Raw genomic sequence first — 21,999 nt, forward strand, 5'->3', positions numbered from 1 at the left:
CCCACTTTTAATTATGATTATGGAATTTTCCCAATAAAATAAACAAATATTGTTGTTCACAATTCAAATTTTTCATGTTCTGTATAAAACAGCACATCAAATATAAATATTCCTATCCCACATTTCATTTTTTCCATTAATATATAATTCTATATTCTTCCAAAAAATCTTGAGTAAAGACAATAGGGGAAAAAAAGCCAGCCTTTACACTCTGGTATGAGACATATGACGCTGCTTTGAAGGGCAGATAATTTGACCAATGGTTGTTGAAGACATGTAAGGAGGTGTGGCTTAGAGTCACGTGTCAGAGACCTCGCCACATTCTAACACACCTGCAGGTCTGAGATGGTCGTGTGCTGCACCGCTCAGGTAAGCTGGTAGTTGTTATTTCACTTTTCTTCCTTTTCTTTGTACAAACTCTACCTGAGGTTAGTTCTTGTCATTGGAAAAATATATTTAACATTAAATCCTACAAACCATATACATGTCTTTTTGTTGTTATTATTATTATTATTATTATTATTATTATTATTATTATTATTATTATTATTATACCTAGGTTTCTTTGATTCTATTCGTCATGACTTGATGTATGTTGTAATGAATATACTGTAGTAAACGTATACTGAAATGAACGTTTATACACATTATGGTTCGATCATAGCATGTAATGTTTAAAAGTTTATGGTAGTTTGCAAAACAAGATGTTTAAAAAGTACATTGATTCCCCCCCATCCACCCCACCCATCATAACTGTTTTATCAGGTCACCTTTTAATCATGTTCAGTACTCCAGCTGTACAATAACAATGTAATAAATTGTGAAATATTTACATGGAAAGATACAGACGAATACAAGATAAACATAACAAATATATTTAACATGAACATTGAAGATGCTCCTTTTTATATTCCATAATTTTCCCATACAAATGACAAGTTATCTGTAATTAATTGTATTATACTTGTTCACACTACACCAGAAACTGAACCAGAACCTAAATCAGTTTATTGCTGTATAGTCCATATATATTCAGTGTATATAATTACTACATTTTGGGCCAAACAATTATCTATTTTAGATAAAAAAGTTAAGATACTTAAAATCTGAGGACTATTTGTAGTAAGGATTTGGTTTTTTTTTTTAGAATTATATGCCTTGATTTTATTTCAGACTGGAGCCTAAATGTATTAAGGTATTGTATAATTTCCACAATAATGAATTTAGAGAGTAATAATCCTGAATTGCTGAAAACATTTGCAGAAAAGGTTTTTATTTTGGTGACTGTACTGCATTGATATTGTGTAGAAATCAGTTTTATCTCCGATTTTGTCTTTTAGTGTTTTTATTGCAGCATTAGATCCAGAACCCATTGTCCAAAAGTGTCACATAGGACTGAGATTATTCATAAAGATCATTAAAAAATTAATTATACAAAATCAATCACCAATAGACTAATAAAGATCATTTAGATTTTATTTTATGAAGTCTATAGAGAGCATGGTTGACAGTGAAGATAATGAAGAGCTCTAGTTCAAGCTTTGTTGAATTTAAAGTTAATCTGTAATGGAGCGATTGTGAATCTCGTTTGTGAATAGTTCTCTATTCTTTGAATGGTCTTCTCTAACATTAAGCGCTATGTGTGTGTGTGTGTGTGTGTGTGTGTGTGTGTGTGTGTGTGTGTGTGTGTGTGTGTGTGTGTATGTGTGTTAGGCAGGACAATATGTACAGTAGAACACCTGGATATAGCTTGTTTGCTCTGCTGTGTGTTTTAATACTGGACTTGCAGGATCACGGTACACTAATACGCTGTGTACAATATTCTCAGTGAACAGAGAAAAGACAAAAAATAAACTACACTTTCATGCGGAAAGTGCTAATGTATGTTGGGTTACAGGGTTTTTAAAAAACATTTGTCAGGCTTGAGAGAGGAGCAGTGACTGAGTTTGCTTCATTTCAGTGTGAATCATTGAAAAGTGGGCTGGCAGAAGTTCAGTTCAGGTCATGTGACTTGATATCAGCACCCTGGCATAAACATATAAAGTGGGCAGAACACTGATTTTCAAGCAAATGGTGACATATATATGTATATATATATATATATATATATATATATATATATATATATATATATATATATATATATATATATAAACATAAATAAAGCATTTTCAATGTGAATGATTTTAAAAATTAACTGGCTGCATTTCTGGAGGTACATTACTTAAACAGGGTTGAAAAAGGATTTATTACAAAGTTGTATGTAAAAGCTTTTAAGCCTTGTACTGTATAAAAAAACATGTTTTTTACATTCAATTATATAGTTAAAATGGTTAATTTAATGATATCAAATTACAAATATCAAATGTCTCTAAAAAAAAGAAAAGTCTAATTTATTTAACTGTATTTGAACAGATTTATTTGTAAATTGTTTGTAGGGGTGAAATATTATAATCATTAAAAATCTTTATTTTGAAACAATTATTATATCCTACACTTTTGAGTGTGTGTAAATTTACACATCATAAGACTACAAATCATCTTTAGCCCTTACCTGATCAACTTTAAGTGTTTAATTTGCATGGATTTGCATATGCATATGCATGCGTTATACTGTTGATGTTTAATAACTAATGTATAATAAGACTAGTCATTTAATTGAAAAATAGAGTACACTGCACTAAGGAGAACAAACTGCAAAACATCGGTGTATAATTCGGTTTGCCATGGTGTCTTCTTGTAATGTGGTGCAACACATCATTAGTGTCTCTGATAGGAGACTGATAACTAAGTGATATATGTGTGTCATATAGGTGCTAGCGTTCTGCAGACCATCATCACATTTTCAATCACACATAACGTCCTGCTTTTCCAACATGCCAATCCGGCGTGGACATCCTGCCTGATATTTCCTAAAATGCTTTGGATTAACCCTGGATATATAGGTATATCTTTTTTTCTCCATTTTTTAAGTTTTAAAGGGGTTTCTAAATATAAAATAAAGAAGCCTATACTTTAAAAAATATCCTTGGCAATGTATCCATAGAGAAACAAAATGTATAATTAAAAATATATTTTAAAACAAATTTAAAAAAATTTACAATTAAACCTACTCTTAAAAACTGAAGTGAATTAATTTTGAAATCTGTATATTTTTACGATTTAAATTAAAGGGGTAATTTTGATTTTGTGTCAGATGTTCAATGCAAGAATATTACTCAGTCGAAGCTGTATTGTGAAGTAAATACTATAAAACTGATTGTAAAAGCTGTGTATTTAAAAGAGTGAAAGAAAACTTTATTTAGTGATCTATATTCAAATTTTAAAGACTTTGATTGAAAGTACTAGAAGCTCTTAAAATATTCAAATTTTAATTCAGAAATTAAACTACACTATATACATACATTTATTTACATATTTATAGTTTTAACCATTAATATTTATGATGATGTATTTAAACAACTAAAGTAGTCAAATTAAGTGTGTATTTTCTAAATTGTAAAAAAAAAAAATATGCATTCAATTTTTTTAAGTTTAGATTTAGGGAAAGGAAAGAGAGATCTACACTGACTCCAATAATTTCCATGTAAATTTCAACAACTGGAACATGTGTAAACAGAACTAAATTAGAAAATGAGAAAAAGTTCACGAAAAAAAACACGCTACTCAAGACAAAATCACGACTCATCACAAACACAATGTGGGTGGGAGGCCTTGTCATGAAACACTGATTAGAGAACAGAGTTTGACATGATAAGATCATGATGTCAACTTCATATTTGCTTACTCTTCCTATGTCCTTTATTCTCTCATGACCACAATAATGTGTATAATGCCGTCATTTTGATTCAAAATATAAAGATTTTGTGTAATGTTTAATCCCAGATTACAAATAATGTCCAATATTCACTTTGTCCTTGTGAATGTTTATGTCTTGTGACGCTTTGTGACGCAAAGTCATTAACCTTAACAGCTGCGATGATGTCTTATGTCTTTTTCTGCACACACGGTGTTTATGTGTTGAACGGGAACAATATTTGAGCCATAATAGATAGATGAAAAAGTATGAAGTCATTTGAACTTTGTCTTTTATCTTAAAATATTCAGTTATGCAATTACTATATAGATATGAACCAGATATAATGGAAATGTACCCATTGCTTTTAGATGAATAACAGTTTTGGGCTCTATTTGTCTCTTCATTCATAAAAAATATAGCATTTTTTTAATGCGTTCAAACAAATCATATGTTAAGATTTTTGAAATTGCTCATTTATACATTAAGCTCCTTGTATCATTATTTATTACAAATATATTTGCAAGTAGGAAAGTATATTTGTGGATGTTTTAGTCAAAGAATCTTAATCAAGGGAGACAGAATGCAGTTCAACAGACAGGCAGAGGCATTTAGGATTTCAAATCATTCCCTGGGAGTCAGTAAAGAATCTTGACCCTGAGCTGGAGAACGCTCATGCTGTGTGATCACTCCACCCTTTTGAGCTAAAGTGTTTCTAAAGAAGAAGCTGAAGTGAGCAGATAAAGTCTTCCTTATTAGACTTACGTAATAAGAAAGTGAACAGAAAAACATAGAGGGAGTGAGAGAGAGAGAGAGAGAGAGAGAGAGAGAGCGAGAGAAAGATAGGTCAATGATAATAGCTATCCAAAGGTCAGTTAGTAAGAAGGAATAGTTTACTGGATTGCTAAGAAACAGTGTGTGTGTCTGCAATAACACGGTTAATGATCGTTCACTTCTCTCAGCTCACACAGAGCTCTATAGAGTGTGTAGTGTTAGAGGGAAAGTGGTTATAATGGTTATTATGGTCATTAAGGGTACCGTAATTTCCGGGCTATTAAGCGCACCCATATATAAGCCGCACCCACTAAATTTGACAAATATTTTTATTTTGCACATAAATAATCCGCACCTGTCTATAAGCCGCAAGTCGCAAGTGTCTACACTAATGTACTTTACACAGGCTTTAACGAAAGACACGTTGGGAATAGCATGCCACTGCATTTTGCTGGTATTACTGCATGTGTGCAAGACTGAGGATTATGTCCTTATTATTTTCTGATGCTCATTTCTAAGTTTCTTTGACTAACCCGTAACGCTGTTGCCAAGAAAAATAAAAAAGCACAAGTTTTGGAAACCTGTCTGTGCTTATATGATTTCTGTTGCAACTGGAGTTAGCGAGCTCTCCCTTCACCCAGACTCAACGCGTTACAACGGCTTGTATCTAAACAGTAGCTCACCAAGTAAGTCATTGTTCACTGTCTTCCTCCTTCCTTTCGCAACTATTTCTTTCTGGAGTTTATCTTTTGGCATCGTCGTGCGTTTAAAAAAAACGTTTTTTCTCCCGAAGCCGTGCAGCTCAGAACAAAGGTGAGGTGCGTTTTTTCGTTTCCGTTCGGAAATTTTATTGGTCTAATGTTATGGGGTTCAGTTTTTTGGCTTGTAGTTTGTGAAACCAGGAAAAACCCAGGAAAAATTCATAAATTAGCCGCTTCGTTCTTTAAGCCGCAGGGTTGAAAACGTGGGAAAAAAGTAGCGGCTTATAGTCCAAAAAATACGGTAATTGATGTAGCTGTGTTAGGAAATATGGTTTCTAATTACACAAAATAACTGAACTTTCATATGATTGAAATCTAGATCTAACAAAAAAATAAAAATGTCATAATAAACAAGTATATAAGTTATACAATTTAAGTATATTCTATTAAAATACATTATAAGGTTTTTAAAAGAAAAGCAAACAAAATCAATGCCTTTATTAGTTGCATATATAATACTTCACAGTGACATTTATTTTAATTCAGAAATCATTTATACATTATTTACAAAGGTTTTTTTCACCAAAACCTTTCTGAAAATGTCTTTAAGACAAATATAATAGTTAAGTTTACTGTGTATAAACCTTTATTTGTTGAAAATATGCATTCACTTGATGTGCCTAGTTTATATTAACCATTTTCTTCCTTTTTCTTAAACAAGATAAAGATTTAGGGAAAAGAAACAAAGATGTACACAGACTACACTATTTCCCATGTAAATTTTAATGAAACCTAAATCACATAACGTATATGGATTCTGCAGTGTAGATACCAAGCAATTGCCAGTGAGCAAATATGACAAAAGTGTGAAAAAGAAATACATATTAAACATCCTTCAATCTAGTAGTAGTACAGATACAGATATTTTAAAAGACTCTGGTAAAAGCTGAAGTTCTTTTCTGGAGGACCGTTGTTTAATTTTACTATGTACTGCATCAGCTATATATGGTGGAAATGACAATTAAAGCTTCTTGATTTGAAGTACCTTCCCGTGGGCTCACCACCTGCAGGAGGGACCGTAAGGGACGGTGCTGTAAGGATTGGGCAGCAGTCGAAGGCAGTCTTAACTGCTGCCCCCGCGACCCGAATTACGGATAAGCGGGAGAAAATAAATGAATGAATGAATGATTTGAAGTACTGACTACACTGTTTCACTTAAAGTTAAAGTGAAGAAGTTTGGGCTCTGACATGTACTTCAGCAAAACCTGTTTTAGTGTCACGCTGGTAACTGGACCTGACATCATATTAATATATTTAAAAAAAAAAATCAAATTTTCTTATTTAATGAATGTATCCAGGCTGAACATTAACCATATAGAACACAAGCAGAGCAAAGTTGATATATTATTGACATATTGGATGCTGTATGCTCCTTATAAACAGATGAATGTTCTATAAGTTTATGAAGCGTTTGTGAAAATGCAAATTGCTGAATTCCATGTAAAGTGTTGTTATTTGGGGGAAAAACATTCGGGATGGTAAAATGAATACATAGCGCACACATGCCACATAGCACCACATATATTATTTTCTTACAACACCCTTCATTGTGCTTTATTCCTTATTATAACACAAAGCAACACTTTTATAATAATAATTGGACGGCATTATTGTATGCACAGTTGGATCACATGACTTTGTATAAGAATGAATTCAGCCCAGGTGGTTTCTTTTCTTAGGAAATAAATGGACCAGTGTTTTCTTCCTATACAGATTATATTACCTGGCACCTGAATTAGAGCATTCAGAGGAGTTAGGTCCAAAAGAAGGGAAGAAAGATAAAGTCTGAAAGAACAGATTGACCCAGAAGACTAAATCAGAGAGAAGATTTCGAAGTGCATTGTGTTTGTGTAAGTGAAAAAGTAATATGATAATCACCTGATGTGAACGTTAGCTATAATCATAAAGAAGCATTTTATTCAATAATTTATTGTAATTTCAGGCACATTACGGTTTCTTCCTAATATTTTTTTATATACACTACATAGACAAAGGTTTGTGGGCACATGACTATAAGATTCATATGTGATTTTTGAATATGCATTCCACATGTAGTCCCCATTTGCTGTTGTTATAACATTTCCTCCGAAACTTTTGTCTATATAGTGTATACCTGAACAGCTTCCCTCATATTTTTAAACTAATAAATGCCAGAAAATCTCAGGTGATGTTTAATCAGCGACAACATAGATGTTCTGTAAATGTTTGATTACTGATTCATAGAGTTGTTTCCTTGTATGCTAAACGCTTGACCAACATTAGAATTTGTCACTGACCCACAATAGTGCAAAATCAATTCTCAATGAAAGAATTGTATATATATATATACACATATATAGCTTCCCGTGGGCTCACCACCTGCAGGAGGGACCGTAAGGGACGGTGCTGTGAGGATTGGGCAGCAGTCGAAGGCGGGGGCCTGCTTAGACTGCTGCCCCCGTGACCCGAATTACGGATAAGCGGGAGAAAATGAATGAATGAATATATACAGTGAGGAAAATAAGTATTTGAACACTCTGCTATTTTGCAAGTTCTCCCACTTAGAAATCATGGAGGGGTCTGAAATTGTCATCGTAGGTGCATGTCCAGTGTGAGAGACATAATCTAAAAAAAAAATCCAGAAATCACAATGTATGATTTTTTTACTATTTATTTGTATGATACAGCTGCAAATAAGTATTTGAACACCTGAGAAAGTCAATGTTAATATTTGGTACAGTAGCCTTTGTTTGCAATTACAGAGGTCAAACGTTTCCTGTAGTTTTTCACCAGGTTTGCACACACTGCAGGAGGGATTTTGGCCCACTCCTCCACACAGATCATCTTTAGATCAGTCAGGTTTCTGGCCTGTCACTGAGAAAAATGTTTAAGCTCCCTCCAAAGATTCTCTATTGGGTTTAGGTCTGGAGACTGGCTAGGCCACGCCAGAACCTTGATATGCTTCTTACAGAGCCACTCCTTGATTATCCTGGCTGTGTGCTTCAGGTCATTGTCATGTTGGAAGACCCAGCCTCGACCCATCTTCTATGCTCTAACTGAGGGAAGGAGGTTGTTCCCCAAAATCTCGCAATACATTGCTCCGGTCATCCTCTCCTTAATACAGTGCAGTCGCCCTGTCCCATGTGCAGAAAAACACCCCCAAAGCATGATGCTACCACCCCAATGCTTCACAGTAGGGATGATTTGTTCTTGGGATGGTACTCATCATTCTTCTTCCTCCAAACACGTTTAGTGGAATTATGACCCAAAAGTTCTATTTTGGTCTCATCTGACCACATGACTTTCTCCAATGACTCCTCTGGATCATCCAAATGGTCATTGCCAAACTTAAGACGTGCCTGGACATGTGCTGGTTTAAGCAGGGGAACCTTCCGTGCCATGCATGATTTCAAACCATGACGTCTTAGTGTATTACCAACAGTAACCTTCGAAACGGTGGTCCCAGCTCTTTTTAGGTCATTGACCAGCTCCTCCCGTGTAGTTCTGGGCTAATTTCTTACCTTCCTTAGGATCATTGAGACTCCACGAGGTGAGATCTTGCATGGAGCCCCAGTCCGAGGGAGATTGACAGTCATGTTTAGCTTCTTCCATTTTCTAATGATTGCTCCAACAGTGGACCTTTTTTCACCAAGCTGCTTGGCAATTTCCCCGTAGCCCTTTCCAGCCTTGTGGAGGTGTACAATTTTGTCTCTAGTGTCTTTGGACAGCTCTTTGGTCTTGGCCATGTTAGTAGTTGGATTCTTACTGATTGTATGGGGTGGACAGGTGTCTTTATGCAGCTAACGACCTCAAACAGGTGCATCTAATTTAGGATAATAAATGTAGTGGAGGTGGAGATTTTAAAGGCAGACTAACAGGTCTTTGAGGGTCAGAATTCTAGCTGATAGACAGGTGTTCAAATACTTATTTGCAGCTGTATCATACAAATAAATAGTTTAAAAATCATACATTGTGATTTCTGGATATTTTTTTTTAGATTATGTCTCTCACAGTGGACATGCACCTACGATGACAATTTCAGACCCCTCCATGATTTCTAAGTGGGAGAACTTGCAAAATAGTGTGTTCAAATACTTATTTTCCTCACTGTATATAGGTCTCCTGGTGGTTAGGATGCGGCGCTTTCACCGCTGCGGACCGGGTTCGATCCCCGGTCAGGGAACCGACCCCAGCCATTAGGGTTGCACAAGCCTTAGAGCCAGTCCCAAGCCCGGATAAATGGGAAGGGCATCCAGCGTAAAAACATGTGCCAAATCTAACATGCGGATGGTCCGCTGTGGTGACCCCTAATGGTAGAAGCCGAAAGAAAGTAATATATATATATATATATATATATATATATATATATATATATATATATATATATATATATATATATATATATATATACACAAAAAAAAAATTGCTATATACAATAATGCCCACATAAGCCCTTCATGACAACATATGTTGGAAGCCCAAAGAAAAAAGGAAATTCCCATAAGCATCATCAGCTGCCATAAAGTCCATTTTTATGACGTGAACAAGAGTCTCATAAGTCTTAATATGACTGACTCGTTATGTCTGCATAATGTTCGTTGGTTTCATGGCATTTCCCAATTGAATCTGTATTAGAGCAGCATGAACTTGATTGTAGCTTGGTGTTATATGTTTGACGTATCAGAGAAAATATCCATAATGTTGCTGCCGCTGTAACAACAAATGTATATATACAAATCCCATCAATATTCAAATAAAACTTTCTTACTATTGAAGCAAGAAAACATCTGTGTTTTACTGTTGGAGCAGCAGAGTGTTTTTAAACTCGCCCAATATGGAGTAGAAACCACGATCTTAGCAACCATGTAATTATTTGCCCTGTTCCCTGTTCTTCCTCATGGTGCAAGCATAGGGCATTACTCCTGCTTCAATGTCCCTCTAACAGCATTTGTTGCAGAGCCTGTTTTTGACTGCTAGGTAGAATAATAGCTTTGTGAGGTTAAACGGGGTGCTGAACACGATCTTCTGTGATTGCTTCTAGAAACGTGAGGAAAATCTGAAAAAAGTTTTAAATATTTCAGTACAATGGAGTTTAAACAAGAATTTTGTACGAATATAAACACATGCTGAATGGCTGCTATAAATAGTTCAGCTTAGACTGTTCTGATATTCGAGCCACCACTACCTTTTTTACATGAAGGCTTATTCGCACCACAGGATGCGGTACAAAGAAATCAAAACCCACATAAAAGATCTAATGGAAAGCTCAGCTGATCTTTGGGGAGCCTCAACTACAGTACATGGAATTTGCATGGCCATTAATAACCTGCATTAAGGGGGAATGGGGACAGAGTATATGAAAGTAAAGGAAATATGTACATAATTTAAAGAGAGAAACACCTGCTAGTTAAAACAATCAGCTGTTATTGAAGGTCCCACTAAAAACAGCAAGCAGCGAGTTAACACAGGGAAACATGTTTACTTTATTAAGAGACTTAATGCCACAAAATAAATGAAAGCTTCATTTATAGCAGATCGTTGGCATACTGTAACTGAGTGAAATGCAAAGGTAACCAGTAAAATAATGTGTTTATAAAAATTTTAATGGATCATGTTAGGAAAAAGATTCAAGAGGTTTAGGCAGCATGTTGGTTATGGGTAAATATTAATTATCAGATCAGTGACTGTACATGTTACACACACTATGGCTGCTATATATTGTTCTATAGTAAACTTTTTATCATTCCTGACACACAATACTGTCATTTGCACTACCGTACACTATGTACATTACTGATCTATCATATAACCTGTATCCTTATTTAATACTCACACTGTCTATACTGTCTCACATTGTCTGTATTGTCTTGTATAGTCTGTTTTGTCTTGTATAATCCAAGCTGAATGTATAGTTTTTTATGAATTTTGAGAGTCAATTACAGCTGAAACCAAATTGCTTGTGTGTGTCAACACACTTGGCCAATAAACCTGATTCTGATTCTGATTTCAGAAGCAGCTCACTACAAGAATGCTGAAATGGCTGAAATCTTATTGTCAGTGCTGCGCAGAAATAAACCCCTGTTTGGAGTTACCTGATTTAGTAGTGAATATATATATATATATATATATTCACTACTAAATCAGGTAACTCCAAACAGGGGTTTATTTCTGCGCAGCACTGACAATAAGATTTCAGCCATTTCAGCATTCTTGTAGTGAGCTGCTATATATATGAGTGATTTGAACCCCTTACCTTATTCTCTTCAGATGTGTTAGTTAGGGATCATTTTAACCTTAGCAGAATAGTTACCAATTACTTAGAAGCTGTTAAGCTGCACACAATTTTTGCTGAGTCAAGCTCATTAAAAGGCTTCAGGGTGATTGGGTTTAAGTGGCAGAGATAACAATCAAGAAGACAGAATGCAAAATGATTGCATACATTTGATCAGGATTATGAGTTGTGATCCTGAAGTTGAAGACAAAAAAGAAAACAATGTGATAGTTTGTAGTTCGCTATTCTGAATAATAATTATTAATGACAGTGTTGTATTTTTTTCTTCACCTACTAGGTGCAGGTACCCTGTTTTTGATCAAACCCCCCTTGATCCTTTCCCATGAATAAATTCACACGAACCTTTTGCTCCACCTCTCTTTCGTTTGCAGATGTCAGTGATGTAATGGCAACGGATGGTGGTTGTTAGTGCATGTGTGCACTCAGCCTAGATCCCAGAGATACAGAGGCAAGCAAGGGACAAAAAGGGAAACCAGGAAACAGAGTGGAAGAAGTGATCACTGAGATTTCACGTCACCCTGCTGGTAAGTCTACATCATGTGACTCAGCAGTGGATATTTACATGTATTAAAACATATGCAACGTATGACTTATAAGTAAGAAAGTGAGATGCATGTACAATTCTTCTTTTTAGCTGTCTATTGTTCTGTGGCTGATCCTGCCATTTGTCATGGCCTTAATTTTCCATTCACAATCTGAATGGCTTTCAGAGACAAAGAGAGAAAGAGTACAGTGCAGAAAGGATGACCTTTAATGACGTACAGAGACTTTAAATACTTTTAAGTAAGGGACTTTTGTGTGGAGTCTGTATAACACAAGTTGAATTAAGAATCCGGTGTTACGGTTTATGTTGTAAATAAAGAGCGTATTATCTGCTGTGGTGTTCTCCTTTCTGAACACAAGTAACCCAGTGACCTGTTTGAGGCAGGATAACGAAGCCTCTAATAGAGACCTGATACAGCAGAGTTCATTATACCTTTCAAAAGAGTGCATACACAGGGGAGAAAAAAACGTGCACAATAAACGGCTGTTTGACAGCCTCCAGTTTGGGATAATGTTTCCTGATAAAAAGGCATTTGTTGCTCTTTCATGTTGGCCCAGTAAAAAGGGCAAAAGATTTGGACATTCTGTGTTTACAGCTTTGCCCTTTCACAAATGTAATCCTATTTCCTACACTATGTGTGTCTGGAACTAAGGAACAAGTCAGTATCGTCTGCATTTTCTATATTGTAGAACTGAGCATGAGATTAAATATAATACCATGTCATCTGTGCAGTGTGAATTGCTAGGCAACTAGTCTCTCAGACCAGGCCAAAGTCAACTCCACACCCTAGTCAGGTGTCCCGGTTAAACAGCTGAGACTCCAGAAACTTAATTGTGTTCTTGAAACTTCTGATTTATCCTAAAAATATGAAAATAAAAACATTATTGAAGTACTTCTTACGTGTACTGCATCATATATTAGAACCAATGTAATATATCGTAACAATGTGTACTGTTCTTGCATTAGTGTTTATCCATTGAACTTTTCCACATTTTGGGAATGGGGCTTGGGGTCTATAGTTCATGTGGTTTATACAAAGTAGTCTATATTAAAATAGTAAGAAAATCAGCATAGCTTGCAAAACTTAAGAAAGGGTTAATTATGGTTTTATATATATTCTTAGCGCACCGAGTGTCTGTTTATTTTAGAGTTTCTGTTTAATCAGATTTCAGCCTTCACATTATGTGTTGCCATAAGAACAGCACTGTGAGCAATGCAGACTTTTTTTTAACAATAAACCCCATGTAGCTTAAAGCTGTTGCTTTAACCAATTAGACTGTGATTTGGTTGAGTGCTCCCACTAGTCAGAGCTATTAAAACACATCTGCTTCAAACTGCAAAAGCTCAAATTTATTCGTGTGCTTTTGATAGCTGCTTTTTATTCCACAATGGCTGACAGAGGAGAAGAAATTGATTTGGTCGCACGTGTACTTAGAAGGACATTTATAAGACATATTGTTTCTGAAAAGCTGGACATCGTGAGGAAAGGTCGGCCAAAACAATTCAAAACAGTTGGTAAAGCTTTTCATGAACCATTAATACTTTTCTTTCTTGTAGAATTTTCCAAAAACACAATCATTTCAAAACCCCATGTTAATGCTTCTGATAGAGATGATGTATGCAGGTGGAACAGCTGTGGCTTGTTTAATTGTGTTTATTGTGTTTCTTGCTTTAGTGATGGCGTTCATTTGCGCTGCATGAGATACCTGTCTGAAATACACCGCTCGCCACTGCGATTCGATCAGGCATAACATTTTGAAATGATAATATTATGATTGGTGAAGTGAATAACATTGGTTATCAGAATCAGTATCGGAAAGTGTTTTATTGGCATGTTTGCACTTACAAGAAATTTGTTTTGGTGAAAAAAGCTTCCAGTCGAACATAGAAGCAGGAAAAATGGGCAAGCGTAAGGATTTGAGTGAGTTTGCCGAGGGCAAATTGTGATAATTAGATGACTGGGGCAGAGCATCTCCAAAACTGCAGCTCTTGTGGGATGTTCCTGGTCTGCAGGGGTCAGTATCTATCAAAAGTGGTTCAAAGAAGGAACAGTGGTGAACCGGCGACAGGGTCAGCAAAGGTTTATTAATGCACGTTGGGAGTGAAGGCTGACCCGTGTGGTCTGATCCAACAGAAGAGTTCCTGTTACTCAAATTGCAGTGGAAGTTAATGCTGTGACGGTTCAGGACTGTTTTGGCAGCAAAAGAGGGACCAACACAATATTAGGCAGGTGGTCATAATGTTATGCCTGATGACTGGCCTTAAAATTATGTCTAATTGGTATATAATTTATATATAGCTTATAACATCTTATTTGTTATAGGTAAGCAGATACAGTAATGGAATCTACCTCAGGAGAATTGAGTGGAAATACAGAGGATGTCACAGGTTAGGGATTTTTTCCAGCCATACTGATATATAAATATTGTAGTAAATGATCAGTTGCCTACATTTTATTTCTAAAACAAATAGATTAATTTATTACACTACCATATTATTTTGTTGACACAGGTTAATAGAATTGCATTTCCATAAACATTATTGTTTAAAATAAACAAGTCTATGCTAATCAGGAAGGAAGAAGTCAAGGTTCAAGTTCCTCAAAGGCCGTCTTTTTGGGCGTCTTAAGAAAAAGGAGACTGAGGGACGGATGAAGCAGAGCCAGTCTACTGGTGATGTTACTGCACAAGAGGGCGGGAGAGGCGATGATGACTCCGAGGATGAATGTCAGTGAGTGAAAGATTTATCATTCATTCGAAAACCAGTTAAGCCAGTGTATGCTTGCTTTGTGGGGTTTTTTTGTGCGAGGGCTCATACTATATGGGAAAACACATGTGCCATTCTCTGTTGTCAAATCTGTATAATGTCTGTATAATCTGATGTTGTAGATACCCAGAGGGGACGTTAAGTTCCAGGGCATTGTCTCACGACAGCATCTTCCTGGCTGATCAGGTTCAGCCCTCACAGCCAACACGGGTTCTCTCACAGGAGAATGTTCACAGCAAGATTAAAGCCCTGCAGGTGAGTTAATAATCTGCAAATCTCTGTGTTTTAATCAGCATACATGAACAGTTGTGCCCTGCCTACATAATTCTATTTATTAGTGCTACTCTCATGCTCAGTAATTAAATCTAATCTATTTTACTACAGCAATCTTTACTGTTAGCTCTTCCAGCCAATGACAGACTTTCATTTACAGTCTATTTGCAATAGAAATATTATATAGTAATGTTCTTGAAAGGATGTTTTAATAGAAGGATATAATTTTTTTTTTTATCTGAACAGTTGAAGCTACAGCAACAGAACATTCAACTAGCTCCTCCATTGATGATTCCTCGAAGACGAATAGAAGACTCTGGAGCAACATCTGAGGATGATGGCTTACCTCATAGTCCTCCTGAGATGTCCTTCCAAGAGGTAGCCATGCAAAAAGGAGCCTCTAAGGTGAATTAAAAGGCTCCAAATGATAAATATAAGTTTGAAGTTTGGTCGCATTTCTTCACCGTGAGTGAAATTAATGTTTATTTTGTCCATCACAGTATCCTGAGGTTAAAAACAATCTCAGCTGGTTAAGTTTAACAGGAACCGGCAGTGAAGAGGAAGAGCAGGTAATGGCAACATTTACTGAGATACTACATATATAGAAGAGTTTTTATCAGTGTGTTGTGGGGAATTTAAGAGTGTTTCATTATCACTGTGTAGACATCCTTCATTAACACATTTCTCTTGAACTTTAGGGTGGTTTCTCACAACCCTCATCAAGACCCCTTTCTCCAGTCTCCAAGTTGTCACCAAAAGAATCACATTTAACTGGTGTTGATTTCTCATGCCCTGCCCAGTATGTTCCCATATTAGACAATTCAGCTGCTCGTCATCGCCTGTCAGTCAAGCCCAGGAATCAACGAGCTAGCACCAAAGGAAAAAAACCTGTAAGGATTTTGATGTGCAATACTGGTTTAAAAGCTTTTTCACCGGTTAAAAAAAAAAAATCATTCACCTTTAACTAAACTTTTTGCCTGCCTGTTGTTCATCTCCTCATCTTACCATCTTTCCCAGAATCTGTACCGTCCTCGATCCAGCAGCATGAACAGCCTCGATCTCCCACTGTCAGAGACGGAAGAAACACAACAAAGTATCACACCTACGGAGATCGTGCAGCCTTTCTCTGATACCTCTGAACATTCAACCCAATCTAAGGAACCTGTATCACTTCCCTATTGTGCAAACTTACAGGAAGAACTTGGGAAAGAACCACAGTTAGATGACAACCCATTAAACAATAATTACAGAGCTACAGAGCTGTTTCATCATGAAGACAGAACCAATACCATTTCAGAGTGCTCTGATGAGATTACAGTACTTCATGCCTCAAAAAACACCATTGAACCTCTGGCAAAAGAACCTTCCAATGATAACCAGTACAAAACTAAGATTTCTTCTTTAATACCACTGTCCATCTGTCCACTGGATATAACAAGTGATTACAATGTTATAAAACCAAAAACTGCTGAAAGTTTAGCAGCAAGTAACACAGAACAAATAGAGTCACTATGTACAACCGTAGAGGGGGATTTTTCTAAACCTCATCCTGTTCCTGTACCGCGTACCAAAAAGCCAGCGAATTTAAATAACGATCGTTTTAAAGAATTCACTGTAAAACCTACTGATGTTGAGAAAGAGAAAGCATCGCCGTCCAGCCCAAGAGAAGAGGATAAACCACTTAGACCGAGCTCATTCCGGTTTAACATTGCGTCTGCGAAATACCGCTCCAAAACAAGCGATGAGAATGTGTCCAAGCAGGATGAACAAAGATCTGGCAACACACATAAGGGCCAAGGCTCCATTCAGAACCCGGTAATACAAGTGGAAAAAGTGGAAAACACAAAATACATTGAGGTTTGCAGAAAATCTCCTACAGCTACAGATAAAAGAAGCAGTTTGTGGAGGGAGGTGATTGGCCAAAGTGTCTCCAAGACAGGATTAGGTGACAATGCTGAAAGGTCTGAAGAATGCTCACAGATCACCGAATATCTACAAAGTGAGAAAGCTGAGGAATCTGAGGACAGAAAAGGACTTTTTGGGGTAAAGCTCCGAAGCACATCTCTGTCTCTGAGGTATCGCTCTGAGCTGCCCAAATCAGATGCAGAATTGAAGCGACATAGTCTGGAAAGCCATCATCTTCTAGCAGTAAAAGAACCAGTTTCCAGTGACGTGGAAGCAGTCAGTAATGACAGAAAAACAAATGTCCTGGCAAGTTCTTCACTTCAGAGCTTGGATTTAAAAGATCCAATTGTTGACAAAGGTACATACTGGCATTACTTTATATAATAATTCTCTCTGTGTCCAAATTCTGAAAAAAATTTCATTATTCATCAAAGTTTGGTATAAATCATCCTAACAACATTTTAGTTCACAAACTGGCCTACAACAAACGCCATTTGCTATAATTTAGTTCAGTGTTATCCATCTATGTGCGGTAATACATTTCCATTTAGGTTATGCACAGTTATCACATTATTACATTTTAATTTTACACAATCAGACATGACTTGGATTGAAAATGAAACTAAGACGAACTGAACAGAATTGAAACAGAATTGTAATCACTTTTTTGTACACCTGTTTTATGAGTAATAAGAGTTAATGTGCGGTCAGTGTTCACTCATTTATAAAAGTTGTAGATTGCTAAATTTGCGTTCAGTATTTGGTGGAAAATTTATGAATGTTCTTCTATTTTTTCTTTATTTTGCCTAATTCTTATTAGGCAGTGAAACAAACAGCAGGCCTGAACCAGCATGGAGAAGTCTTACTCGAGAAAAAGCTAAAGTTCACCAGTCCTCCTCCATTAAACCGTCTACTCAGCCATCTCAATCACCATCTTTATCTACATCTCAATCCTCCTCCACTCAACAACTATCCAAACCCCCTCTTCACCCTAGACCACCTTTACCAGCCACAAGCAAACCCCAACCAGCCAATCCACCCACAACAGCCCCAAGAGCAGTGGAAAGAGTGACCATGTCTAATCAGAGAGAGGAAAAGAGCTCTGTGAGCCAGGCAACACACAGACAGGAACAAATGGAGTTTAAGGTAAGATAGGAATAAAAAAATTCATTGTGAATGCATTTACTATGAGTGATTAAGATGATCAAAATTGTATCTATTCCAATCGCAGTGTTTAATGTGCACTGTAAGCAATTTAATGCCATCTATAATATGTATAGGTGCAGGTAGTCCCCGACTTAAGATGGAGATGCGTTCCAATGACCTGTTTGTGAGTGGAGAACGGAGCCATGTTCGGTTTCAGGGTAACGCAGATAAAAAGAAGATAGACAAGAGCTAAAATTAGGCTTATTATTTTTTTTTATTACAATTTTGTCGTATGGCAATCGCCATCGTAAGACCGATCGTAAGTTGGGCCATTACAAACCCAGGGACTACCTGTACTATACTGTATGTGTAATATTTTGATACTGTCCACATTTTCCCACGTTATTTCTATTAACATTATTTTCTTTTTTTAAATATGTATATGTTTGTTCTTTTTTTGCTATATTTCTCTGCTTGCTTTAGTTGCAATTTTTGCATTTTTAGGCATATTCTTACATTTCATTTTTTTCTTTTATTCTGCAGTGCCAATTAAAACTTGGAGTTAAAAGTAACACCCAAACCGAGCCTGATCAGCAGTCTCCATCAGACAGAGCTCAGCCCACTTGGATGGAACTTGCCAAGAGAAAATCTCTCGCCTGGAGCGACAAGTCCTTAGATTCCATTAATTTTTAATTATGCAAACAGGTTAAAAATACACATGACGATATACATATATTTTCTAAATACAGACTGGTTAAAGTAAAAAATGTTTAAATCTTTCTGAAAACACAATTTCATAGACAAATACATTGATTAAATTGGCACACTCTGTAATGGAAATCATTACACTATTCACATACTATTCATATATTAATGCATTAGAATAATAAACTATATGGACAAAAGTTTGTGGACACCTGACTATAAGATTTTTAAATCTGATTTGAATCTGATTTGAATCTGATTTGAATTAGATTTGATTCATATGTGCTCTTTGAACACGCCGTTCCACAGTTAGTCCTCGTTTGCTGTGATAACAATCAAAGACAATCCACTAGATTTTGGATTGCGGTTGTGAAGATTTGTGCGCATTCAGCCAAAAGGGCATTAGTAAAGACAGTTAGCAATGTGGGGTGTGGAAGACAGCATTCCAATTCATTGCAAAGGTGTTCAATAGGATTGAGGTCAGAGCTCTATTTCAGGCAACTCAAGATCTTTTACTCCCTCCCATGTAAACCATATCTTCATAGAGCTGGCTTTGTGCACAGAAGCATTGTGATGCTGGAACAGGTTTGGGTCTCCTAGATCAAGTGAAGAAAAAATGTGATGCTACTTTATCCAAAGACATAATATTCAGTTGTGTGCGTCCTCTGTAAATTATGAAACAGTGTGGTACTATGTATCAGTTTGAGAAAGTACCTCATCTTCTTCTTCTTCTTTCGGCTGCTCCCATTAGGGGTTGCCACAGCGGATCATCCGTCTCCACACCCCCTGTCCTCTACATCTGCCTCTTTCACACCAACTACCTGCATGTCTTCCCTCACCACATCCATGACCCTCCTCCTTGGTCTTCCTCTTTTCCTCCTTCCTGGTGGCTCCATACTCAGCATTCTCCTACTGATGTACCCCATGTCCCTCCTCTGCACATGTCCAAACCATCTCAATCTCGCCTCCCTCACCTTGTCTCCAAAACGTTCAACATGCGCCGTCTCTCTAATAAACTCATTTCTGTCCATCGTCGTCACTCCCAACGAAAACCTCAACATCTTCAGCTCTGCTACCTCCAGCTCCTCCTCCTGCCTTTTATTTAATGCCACTGTCTCTAATCCATACAACATCGCAGGTCTCATCACAGTCCTATAAACTTTCCCTTTCACTCTTGCAGATACTCTTCTATCACAAATCACTCCTGCTATCACTCTTCTCCACTCACTCCACCCTGCCTGCACTCTTTTCTTCACTTCTCTAACACACTCTCCATTACTTTGCACTGTTGACCCCAGGTACATGAACTCCTCCACCTTCTCCACCTCTTCTCCCTGCAAAAAGAACCTCATATGGCTGGAAAATTCCCGAAACTTTTATCCATAAAGTGTATGTTGTTTTATTTGAATGCATTAACCCAAATTTCATATTATTTCAACTGGTTTTGAAAATTTAAGATAAATGGACAAATTTGTCAGTATTTTTACATTTTCCTTTTTGCTGATGAGCAGAAAATACAGCACATTTTCATCCTGTCTTACTGTATAGTTTTATTATGGTTTCTCTTAATGGGAAAATGTGCACACCTAAATATTAAGAATGTTGGTTACTTGGCATGTCCTGATTGTTGAGTAAATGAATGTGAGAATGAATTCCAGCTAAGGGAAATTTTCCTTAGTTTGGTGACATGCAGCAAAGGCGACTAATAACGTTGCTATGTTGGTGCCAAATTGAAAAAGTGTCCACAAGGCAACTTGTACAAGTTTACATGTAGATATTAAACACTAACACCTATTGTAAATATTTGGTATAACCCTTTGTGTACTTGATTGACATTTCTGAAATTATTTTAATAATGAGATTGATTCAATTGGTTGATCTTTTTTTTTTTTCACTCTTCAAATAGGACCTGGGCAACGCTTTTATGTAATAAATGTAAATAACATAAGCATGTCATTATCTAGAAATGAACACCATTTCAAAAATAGAAGCATTTGTAAGCATCATCTTTTCTTTCGCATGCAGGAAGTTGAACCTTTCACCATAATCATCACAAAGGTGAGAATTCATTGTAAATGCGGACCATCACCAATAAATACAGTAATGCACATGCTCTGGAGTTTCCCCAGAGTTTTTTTTTTTTCATTTTATTACCAGACACATCGATGAGTATCACTGTTAAATACCGACTAATTAAAAAGCAATTCAGATTTTCCTTGTTGAAGAAATGCTGTACTGAACTGCAAAATACTTTTCCCACAATTGTGAGGGTTTTCTCTGGATGAGGCTACAAGCAATATAATGAGAATCAGAATATAGACACTGAGATGAGAAGGAAAATAAATATATAAAAATGGCACCTGGCAAAGTATTCTTTGATATTTTTGTGACTACTGTAACAGCCAGTAAACTGACATTTCAAATACAGTGAGAAATCATTGTAAATCTGAAACTGAAAGACCAGTATGGTGCCATTGATTCTTCACTGCTCAAAGGGTCCTGATAATTTTCAGGGGCCCTGGGTGTTTTCCTCATCTTGGGTTACTCCCAGGTGTGTGTGCATGTGTATATTTGTGAGGACCCATTCAATCAGTGTCCCAACTGTTTTTCCACTGCACACCAAGTGATTCTGGGAATTGCTTCAGATTTCCCCTGACCAGAGTAAAAAGGATGAATACGAATGAAAATAATAGACTGATGAATGAAAGGACAGACCTGGTGCTTCTATAGACTTTTAGAAACATTGTGTAAAAGTGAAGGGCATTAAAAAGTGATTATTGAAAAAACTAAAATCTCTATAACGCCCTCTAGTGGATGTCTGCATTAAACTCTTCACATTGACTCAATTAATTAAAGTAAATAAGTAAATGCAATTTGTTATTGTACTTAACCAGCTTTTTCACATATCTGTACTTTACCAAAGTATTTCCATTTGGGGAGAATTTTACTTTAACTTCACTACATTTCAAGGTCAAATATCTTTTCTTGTTACTGAACTATCCAATCAGAGTAGAGCTAGAGTAGTGCTCTAGTCAATCAGAGTAGAGCTAGAGTAGTG

General features: G+C 36.4%; 1 protein-coding gene across 4 annotated transcripts; it reads left to right on the forward strand.

The window, feature by feature from the left end:
• Nucleotides 1–319: 319 nt before the first annotated feature.
• cracdlb (cracd like b) lies at nucleotides 320–18,989 on the forward strand. Of its 4 annotated transcripts, none has more exons than XM_083521979.1 (12): nucleotides 320–369; nucleotides 11,974–12,126; nucleotides 14,281–14,372; nucleotides 14,470–14,534; nucleotides 14,720–14,876; nucleotides 15,035–15,167; nucleotides 15,432–15,590; nucleotides 15,686–15,754; nucleotides 15,884–16,075; nucleotides 16,203–17,448; nucleotides 17,911–18,236; nucleotides 18,780–18,989. In XM_083521979.1, the coding sequence occupies exons 4-12, from the start codon at nucleotides 14,486–14,488 to the stop codon at nucleotides 18,927–18,929; spliced, it is 2,481 nt and encodes an 826-aa protein (XP_083378105.1). In that variant the 5' UTR covers nucleotides 320–369; nucleotides 11,974–12,126; nucleotides 14,281–14,372; nucleotides 14,470–14,485; the 3' UTR covers nucleotides 18,930–18,989. The 4 variants fall into 4 exon arrangements, with proteins under 4 accessions (XP_083378105.1, XP_083378103.1, XP_083378106.1 ...); XM_083521978.1 differs by lacking the exon at nucleotides 14,281–14,372 and adding an exon at nucleotides 7,045–7,181 and having other exon boundaries at nucleotides 328–369; XM_083521977.1 differs by lacking the exon at nucleotides 14,281–14,372.
• Nucleotides 18,990–21,999: the final 3,010 nt, after the last annotated feature.

The sequence above is a fragment of the Silurus aristotelis genome (genome assembly GCF_946808225.1).
Source record: "Silurus aristotelis genome assembly, chromosome: 20".
NCBI lineage: Eukaryota > Metazoa > Chordata > Actinopteri > Siluriformes > Siluridae > Silurus > Silurus aristotelis.